The 9,932-nt window shown below is 48.0% G+C and overlaps 1 protein-coding gene across 1 annotated transcript; it reads right to left on the bottom strand.

Annotated features, from left to right (window-relative positions):
- Positions 1–979: 979 nt before the first annotated feature.
- On the bottom strand, positions 980–9,746 carry rab35b (RAB35, member RAS oncogene family b). Its single transcript, XM_047048480.1, has 6 exons — positions 9,417–9,746; positions 7,435–7,485; positions 7,184–7,307; positions 4,124–4,248; positions 3,869–3,993; positions 980–3,602 (listed from the first exon to the last, which is right to left on the bottom strand). The coding sequence occupies exons 1-6, from the start codon at positions 9,466–9,468 to the stop codon at positions 3,474–3,476; spliced, it is 606 nt and encodes a 201-aa protein (XP_046904436.1). The 5' UTR covers positions 9,469–9,746; the 3' UTR covers positions 980–3,473.
- Positions 9,747–9,932: the final 186 nt, after the last annotated feature.

Raw genomic sequence — 9,932 nt, forward strand, 5'->3', positions numbered from 1 at the left:
AGATGGCGATGGTAAAGCGCAGCCCTATGGAACGAGTTTTTAAGGGGCACTATTTCGACGGCGCCATTGGGCTGCGCTTCAATACCTCCATCTAGTGGTTTACAGTGTAAATTACAGGTGCAGTTCTCACAGTAAACCACCAGATGGCGATGGTAAAGCGCAGCCCTGTGGAACAGATTTTTAAGAGCCAATAGTGTCATGTGAGCATTACAAGTGCAGTTCTGAAAGTGGTTGGTTTAGATGTGAGTCATTGGAGGGGACATTGGTTTGGCTGAACAGTATTTACCTGCTATTATCATCCATTATCTACTCATACCCAGACTAAAGAATAAATCAATTTTATGATTATAATAAGGTATACAGACATACAATTATATGGATTCATATACTTCATAGCAAACATTGACATGTATTTCATTGTGTGATGCTGTTCTGGTATGTGGAGAGTGTTGTGGCGAAGGCTGACATTCCACAGCGTGTCATCTGCTTGTCCTTACGAGCAAGATATGCTGCCTGGAATTTCACATTGTTTCAGTGCTTCTGGTGAGGTCACTGTGTATGTGTCTTCACATGCATTTGTGTCTGTTTTGCATTTCACTCACCAATCTAAGAACATGCACTTTTTGGGGGGAGGGAAGTCTTTATGAATTGTGGGACTGAAATGCCTAGCTTTGGGTCAGGTTGTTTGTCCACTCATTCCCATGACTGAGCACAATGGGAACCCCCTTTGTTCTGTGACATTATCAATGGACAATCCAGGAAATTGACACCTTTGCCCAATTTAGTTTACACACACACTACTTCAAGGTTATGACAATTATGCAAAGATTAATGCAAGATTTCACCTTTTAGGAACTTCAGTAACTTTTCAATGAACGGTAACAGGAACTGTCCAGGTGATGGGTCTGCATTGTCACATTCTCATAAATACAGTGAATTTTGACCCACGAACAAAATCACGGACAAATGAGATCAGTTATTGTGTCAAACATTTCTTCTTTTAAAACGTTTATTATTGATTAAATTCATGTAGGGAAAATGAAGAGTACATCTCTTTTCTCCAGTGTGCAGCAAACCCCAGCTGATAAGTGTGTTTCAACCCTAGCAACACAGGGCATGTCAATACATGCACGATGATGTGTGCCAAGATGTGTGTATGTTCTATATATTGAATATAAACACACAAATATATTTATATATACATACACATAAAGAGTAGAAGTCATAGTTTGAGATTGGGGACCATTTGTCCAGGGTCTCTGCTCTCTGGTTGGGGCGCCACGGTACTTGGTGTACCCTGACGTGGCGGTGAGGAACACACAGAACCCTCTCAACTCTCCTCGGGGGCGTGTCCACCCCATACGGGGGCGTGTCCACCCCATACCGAGCCTCTCGTTAGAGGCTCAGGACGCTCGAGATGTAAAAAAAAAAAAAACGTAAAAAAAAAAACCTTGTTAACTCGTCAAATGCGGTTTTGAAGAGTTGCTTGATTCTCCCTAGCGACGGCGGTCGGTATTCTACATGGCAACGTTCCGTGGCGGGCCGTAACCCTTCACCCGAGGCTGGCTGTCCAGGAGGAGAGGGGGAGGGCCCTGGGGAGGAGGCCCTGGGGAGGAGGCCCTGGGGAGGAGGCCCTGGGGAGGAGGCCCTCCCAATGTTGGCCACGTCACCAGACAACCCCTCCCTCCCAGGCCGTCAGGAAGGAGCTAGTACCCCTGCCACACACACACACACACACACACACGTCAAGCAGAACACTGGACAAAACCCCCCCCCTACCACACGGCTTTGACGAGTCATAGATAGAAACGTGACAAGCAGACGTAAACATTTTGTCAACAGTTGCAAGCAGACTCCTCAGAGGTCTTCGAAAGGCTGACGGGGGGGGGGGGGGGGGGGGGGTCAGGCGTTAGCTCACAATACCCCATGGAACAAAGTGTTACGTGCTGAAATGACACACAAGGTGACCCCCAGTTTGCTATGGACGAGGATTACTGCCCTGGCTGCGTTTGCCTCCAGGTTCCCCCCTCCAGGTTCCCCCCTCCAGGTTCCCCCCTCCAGGTTCCCCCCTCCAGGTTCCCCCCTCCAGGTTTCCCCCTCAGGCACACGTCAAAGGAGCCTGGCGCCGATGACACAGTCAATCGTCGTAGAAAAGCGCCGTGCAAAGCGACCGAAGGTGAAGGGGAGTCCACAGCTATGAGAGGTGCTGATATGTGGGGGGTGATGATGGGTGCATAGGAGAGGAGGGAGAGAGAGCAACGGAAGAGAGAAAGAGAGAGGGGGGGAGGGGTTGCTGTGGAGACCCCCGCCCTCTAACCCTGACCCCGCCGTACCGCCACGCCAGAAGGGTCACTATGGCAACAATGGAACAGGGAGAGCCACACAGCGTCTGACTCTATCGTGTTGGCAGTATCGTTGTGTTTGTTTGGTTGGGTTGTTTTCTTTAAGTGTTGAAAGGAGAGTCTAAAAGCAAAACTCAAAGCAGGGTAAGACTCAAGTGAACAGAGACGGTCAGGCTTGCTGTCCCAGGCTCAGGGAGTGGTTCACTGCTCTGACCATCAATGGAAAGACAGAAAGGTTGCTGGCTCATTAACACTAACAAACAGAGGTTAGAAGACAGGAGAGAGGGGGGGGGGAAAAAGCTTGGCAAAAATATAGAAAACAGAAACAAAAATATGACATCACCAGTTCAGTCCATTGGATTGGTTGCTAAAGGTCACCTTTCAATCATCCACATGATTTTTTCTCATCAAGTCAACAGTAAAACAAACAAAAACAATTTAAACTAGAAGTTCATGATCTGTTGGCATGAGCCACGGCAAATTCAGGTTTGAAAAGTCACAAAAATCAAATGGAGATAAAACACAAAAATGTGGTGAACTCTCCTCCCCCCCCCCCCCCCCCCCCATCTCCGGATCCAGCTTCTCCCTCTGACGCCTCCCACAACTTACCCCACCCTCAGACTCCACCCTACCACTCCATCCCCCCCACCCTTCCCCACTGACAAAAAAGAAAAGGAAAGCTATCCAACAGTGACTCTTCTTCAGGTGCAGTTTTACTTGACTTGTAATGTCCAGTGAGAAGTGGAATGAGAAGGAGAAAATAGATACTGATGTACGAGTATTTGTTTATGCATATAGAAATCTGAGCAACATGGCGATCAGTGTCGAGCTTGCAGGTCCTTCATGAAACGAGAACCTTTTTTTTTTTTTTTAAATATCGCCCATCTGCTGAATTCCAAATAAAACTTGATCTGACTTCTAATAAAATCTGTACATTTTCTTAAAGTCTTCATGATTTGTTTGTCCAAAGGGGACTCTTTTTTTTTTTGTCTTCCTCAATTCTTTTTTGTTTGCATGGTATATCTATTAAATCGTTATCTCATCTTTTAATTTAGGTGCTTGGGAGTCCATCCTGTGTGTGTGTGTTTTCTGGAGCAGACGCGTTCCGTCTTTGTGAGCGACAGGAGTTCGTTAGCAGCACTTCTTCTTTCGTTTACTGTTCTTGGTGAGTTTGACCACGTCGTTCTGTTGCTGCTGCTGCTGCTTAGCCATCACCTCCTTCTTAGCTCTCAACACCAGCTCCGTGATGCAGTTGAACATCTGCAGGAGGGGGGGGGGGGGGGGGGGGGGGGGGGGGGGGGAGGAGAGAAACCAGCAGCGGTGAGCACGCAGCCCCGACCACCGTGAAATGAGAGACTACGCGCTCTCCTGATTAAACGTCGAGCGCGGGGCCCACGTGACGGAGTCTCTCAAGTCAAGCCCATTTGCGGAGCTCCAAAACACCCTCCCCCACCCTCCAATCAGCCCCCGGCTCCAACAGAAATGACCGGACGTGCTATAGGCCACACCCCTCCTGGATTGATTACCTCCTCCACGTTGATGTTTTCCTTTGCGCTCGTCTCAAACAGGTTGATGCCCATCTGCTCGGCAAACTTCTGCGCGTCGGTCGTCTCCACCACCTTGGAGTTGGGGTCATCGTTCTTGTTCCCCACTGGAGAGAGAGAGAGAGAGTGAGAGAGGGACGAGAGACAGTGAGTTTGTTATCGGCCCGGACGTTTTTTTGGGGGGGCCGTGTCAGAGCAGCCAGGGCCGAGGGGGGGGAGACACAACGACAGTCTCACCTAATATTCGACAGACGTCGTCGCAGTTCTGGTTGATTTCGTGGAGCCATCGCTTCACGTTGACGAAGGACTCGGCACTCGTGACGTCGTACACCACGATGACGCCGTGCGTTCCTCTGTAATACCTGTATGTGGAGACAGGGGAGCGAGCAGTCCATCACCACCGTTTGAGAAATGGCATTCATTGCATCAGGTGGCCACCAGGGGGAAGCACAGATGCAACTCTAGACATAGGAGACATTGATTCCACCTCATCGCTTCTAAACAATATAAATTATAATATTAATAAAGTCAGGTCACAGACATCCAGAGAGAGAAGTAGAAAATGTCACCTTGTGACAGAAAAAAAACAAACGTAATCTGTCCCCAGCCTGCCTGCAGACTGCGACAGACTTCCTGGAGGTCAAACCTGCGCCCCAGAGACGGCCTCTTTGTCCCCACGGCCCCAGAAGGGCGCATCCCTGGTATAACTTCACTGCGCCAAACGCAAACACAAAGACCCCTTTGACAGTCCTATTGTGACTGTGTGTGTGTGTGACTGTGTGTGTGTCTGTAAGCAGGTTTGTGTATGTGCATACTCACAGTGATTCGCACTGGGGTGACAGCGTGTGGATGCAGTGTGTTATATGAGAGCCTATCACACACTGCCCAGGATGACCCAGGAGGACCCAGGCAGACAGACAGGCAGGTAGACAAGCAGGCAGGCAGACAGACAAGCAGGCAGACAAGCAGGCAGGCAGGCAGACAGACAAGCAGGCAGACAAGCAGGCAGGCAGACAGACAAGCAGGCAGACAAGCAGGCAGGCAGACAGACAAGCAGGCAGACAAGCAGGCAGGCAGACAGACAAGCAGGCAGACAAGCAGGCAGGCAGACAGACAAGCAGGCAGACAAGCAGGCAGGCAGGCAGGCAGACAGACAAGCAGGCAGGCAGACAGACATGCAGGCATTCAGACAGCAGGGAGTTGGACACAGATGAATGAAGACCCCCCCCCCACACACACACAGCAGGTGTGGGGGCCACAGACCCTCCACAACCATCCCTGTCGAAGACCCCCCACACACACCAGGCTGCCGTCCACCACACACACACACACAGGCATATGTCAGATACTGGACTATGGCGGACTGACAGACAGAAAAACAGACATATGGCAGTGTACACACACACACACACACACACACACACACACACACACACACACACACACACACACACACACACACACACACACACACACACACACACACACACACACACACACACACACACACACACACACACACACACACACACACACACTCTATCCCTCCCTGGACTGAGTAGCAAAGGTGGGGTTTCCAACTCTAGCATGCAGGGCTGTGAGCAATCCCTATCCTGAAATTCACTTAGGCCTAATGAGGCACCATGTCACTCTACTTCAGCACAATTAACAATCAGCCAGAACAAGCCTACCCTCTCTTGCAGGCCGCCTTTCCAATGCCTGCTCTACCAGAGCAGAACAAGGCTGGTTTCTAGGGGAAATGGAAACGTATCGTCAAAGAATTTACCATAAAACAGTCCCTCTCTCTCTCTCTCAACAGCTTTGGATGTCCTTCCTTTTACACATAACCACAACAGTTTCAATTGATAGTCGTTTGCGTCATATCCGCAGCTGAATGAGTTTGTCGTTGGCCGTGACAGTTTAACAGCATCAGGTGCTATCTAGAACCTGGTAGTTAAGTGGTGTCTATGTGCTCTGTTATCCATGACTAACTAAGCAGTGCATCAACATGTCTCTGTGGGGCTTGCTGCCTGTTAGCTTCCAGCTAGCAGTCACCTGTCCTGACTCCTGTGTGTGTCACAGCATTCTTGCTATGTCACAATGCCTGACACACAGGCCTGTAGGTCATTTCCTGCACATTTCTCCAAAAGACAGGGGGACACACAACCACGTCTGAAGAGTCTTTAGCTCAACAGAAAACAGCTCCCCTGCTGGCCAAACAGTTAAAAAAAACACACACACACACACACAGAAACAAACACACACACTTTTGCATTCCTAGAACAGGGAAACACAAGCCTGTGGGTCAAATGTGTGTAGATAAATCCAACTTTCCTACGTTCCAGGGGAAACTAAAAGACTAGCCTCAGAGTGAGCAGGTGCACTGCAGAGCAGTAATTGCCTGTCAACTCTGCCGGAGGACAGGTAGAGGTAAGAAGAGAAACATGATGCAAGGACAAGGAGGACACAAAAAAAATAGCTGCTCGCCAAATTGTTCTCAAATAATATCTCTTGGGATGGTATTCTGGGTATCACAGTGTCACGCAAGTGCCTCTCACAGTTGTATATACCAGGAACCGCCCCTAACCATAACCAACATCTGTAATTTAAGGTTTGAGGGGAAATTCCACTCAAGTTGCTGAAAAAGTATGCAAGTTATTCTGGATATCTGTACTTGGTAAAAAATCTACATGACAATTGTCCTCTAAAAATGCTTCGAAACCTACTTAAAAACACAACCGTCAAAGCTTGATACTTTTGAAGCTGAATGTCAAGACAAACACATCAAAGGAACCTTAGACTGGTATGAGTGTGGGTGTCTAAGTCTCAGTGTTGTATTGAACAAGTGTTCAGAACGACGGTGTCATTTGGACAATGAAGTGCTTTAGATGTGGTTCTGATCACCAAGGAAGCGGATTTCAAAGAAATAAGCTAAACAAAAGATACAAAATATTATAAAACATGAAAATGTAACCAAGTCAACTAAGATGTATAACTACATATACATAGGTGTAAAAAATAAGTGGGGGTTTAAAGTGAGAAACGATTCAGTGTGACAATGCAGTAGAGCAGATGGGTAATACGTGTGTGTGTGTGTCTGTGTGTGTGTGTGTGTGCATGCGTCTGTGTGTGTGTGTGTGTCTGTGTGTGTGTGTCTGTGTGTGTGTGTGTCTGTGTTTGTCTGTGTGTCTGTGTCTGTGTGTGTGTCTGTGTGTGTGTCTGTGTGTGTGCGCGTGCGTCTGTGTGTGTGTGTGTGTGCGTCTGTGTGTGGGTGTATGTAGGTGTGTGTGTACTTACGTGGAGGTAATGGTGCGGAAACGCTCCTGTCCTGCCGTATCCCAGATTTGTAGCTTCACCTTCTCTCCGTTGATCTCTACCGTCCGGATCTTAAAATCCACCCCGATCGTGGTGATGTAACTTCCTGCAGACGGCACAAAGCAGGCCAAGGTGAAACACCAGGCTGCAAGGTGACACGACTTGTGCAAAAAACACAAAGTTCAGTGATGCAAGCTGACCAGAGAAGGTTTAAAAACGTGTGTTTTTCTTACCCGAAAACGTATTGTCTGCAAACCGCAGAAGGAGACTGCTCTTCCCTACGCCTGAGGACGACAGAAACATATTTATGTTAAGAAGACGTCCAAGCTGCATCCACAGAGAGACAGCCCATTCACTCTGATCAATCCTGTAGCTGTCATGCATGTGTCTGGGAGGAACTTAAGACAACTAAATGTGAACACAGTTTATATTGCATGGCTCAGGGATCATATGTTGTAAACATGCGCCGTATTAATGCATTGGAGGTAGATGCTATTGATAATTGAAGATAACGGCGACTGATGACCAGACTTGTGCACACAACCTAACCTAGCTGAGTCAAGCAAACCATAACTGCGGTCTCCCATGCTGGCAGAGGACAAAAGCACCCAGTGTCACATAAAGATCTGCCTCATGATAAGGGATAAGAGCGTGGGTGGGACACAGTCTGATAGGGGTGTCTTGACTCAGAACATCCTCTACCAATGGCCACGATCTCTCCCCAGGCCAGGTCAGTTTGAAAGGAGGCACATCGCTTCTCTAACTAAGTTAACGTGCTTCATGTCACTTATGTGTTTACAGGTGTCCAAATGAATGATTCCTCCTCGTGTCCCTGAGAAGGAGCTTCGCTGGCGTTACTAACCCAACTCATCTGCCTGGGACTCCTGGATCGAAGCAGCAGATATGTGTGTGTGTGTGTGTGTGTGTGTGTGGCTGAGGACATAAGAGCAAACCGGCGCTACAGAATTGGCCCAAATCTTGTTTAAATACTGGCAGGAAACAGTGGTTCAACTGCTGGATTGAGAGGCAGCAGTGCAGGGGACACTGGGCCTTGTGTGTGGGTGTGATGGTAAAGGGGCTGCTGTGCTGCTGTGCTGCTTTGCCCACTATTGTCAACAGCCAGCTGATGGGGTAGTGCCAGGATCCGGATGACTGCACGGATCTTTCACCGACAAAGGGTACCCGCAGAATGACTGCCCAGTGATTTGCTTCTTTTGTGTGCCCGAGTTTCCAACTGAATGCATACAAGCAGTGTATTATGACATCTACCCCCTTGTGCATCTCATGCAAGTCAGTTTTTTTTTGTAGGCTGCAAAATGTGCACCATGAACCAAGCACGGCTCAATAAATGCTGTGCTGTGCAAGTTATGCAGGTAATGATTGATAAAGGGGTTGAACACCTTCAGGGTGAGCAGATATATGGCCGGGCATGGCCCTGAACATCAACATAGCCCTCACAAAGTTCGACTCGACAAGCACTGGGACTATTAGTTGCAATGGGCGGTCCTGCCATGCAAATCACAATTAACTTGCTCTATTCAGGGCAGATTCACTTGGTTCAATAAACAATACTGAAACGGCTACCAAGAAGGAAAACTAATAGCTGATTCTATCAAGACCTTACTGGCTACAAATGTGATACCTCTATGGGAATCAACATGGGCAATCATACTAATACTTAGATATATCTTGTTAGCTAGCAACGACATAACTAGTGGCTCCTGCTAACTTAGCTAGCAGCCGACAATTCAAAATAGAAAGCTATCAACTAGCTAGTCATGTTAGCTGGCAATAACAGCTAAATCATAGATACCTATTGGCTACTAACGCATGTTGAAAATATCCGACAATCTGAATATAACTAGCTTAGAGCTACCTTACTGGGTTGTTGTTAGCGCGCCAGTTACTTATAATGCCATTCTGAATTAAAGAAGCTAGCCCGGCCAGATCTCTTGCATTGAAACTAGCTAGCTAGCGATATCCGGCCCGGCTGACATGCCCAGCCCTGCAATAGTAGGCTATGTCCGCCATGCCACCGTTCTATTAGTGCAATAATGAATTGATTTGCTTCACAATAAACAACTAAATGGGAAAGCCTTCTTGTTGGACATGTGTCGAAAAATCATGTTGCGTGGGTCAATACACATTCTACAACAGCCTACGTAAAAACATGATGAGGCCCATTTCCCGTCACGCATCCCCGGCATTCGCTTACCACTGTCACCGATGATGAGCAGCTTAAAGAGGTAATCGTAGTCCCTGGCCATGCCGGTAGTTGGTGGGTCACCCCCGCCTTATGCCGTTTCACTGCTCTTCCTCACGACTTGCTGTCCGAACCCTTGGCTCGTAATTCACCTGCCCTATCCCCGATATGAATAAAAATGATACAACTATGCCCAATCGTAAGCCCCCAAGCCGGCGGCTTTTTTCGGGGTTTCGCGCTGTCAGCAATACACTCTCTTCGATGCAAATAGCCGGAAACTCCGTTTCCTTCTCTGGTAGTGACTGCACCCAACTCTGCGATCTAAGCTGTTTGCGCAGACGCACAGCACAACCGTATGGGTAAAGCAATACGATCAGTCCATTGATCAGGTCGGAGTGGCGATGTTGGATATTGGGAGCTTTCCGTTGGATTAATTGTAATTATAACTTCAGAACCGAACGGATCCTTTGAACCATTTTCGTTAATAATACGCAACTCTTAAATGTCAGCGCGGAGGCACTGATTTGC

This window comes from Hypomesus transpacificus, chromosome 24 (genome assembly GCF_021917145.1).
Source record: "Hypomesus transpacificus isolate Combined female chromosome 24, fHypTra1, whole genome shotgun sequence".
NCBI lineage: Eukaryota > Metazoa > Chordata > Actinopteri > Osmeriformes > Osmeridae > Hypomesus > Hypomesus transpacificus.

Coding starts and splice junctions, on each gene's coding strand:
- rab35b (XM_047048480.1), bottom strand. CDS start 9,468: ATGGCCAGGGACTACGATTACCTCTTTAAGCTGCTCATCATCGGTGAC. Junction 7,486..9,416: donor GCTCATCATCGGTGACAGTG/GTAAGCGAATGC, acceptor TGTCGTCCTCAG/GCGTAGGGAAGAGCAGTCTC. Junction 7,308..7,434: donor TGCAGACAATACGTTTTCGG/GTAAGAAAAACA, acceptor TGCCGTCTGCAG/GAAGTTACATCACCACGATC.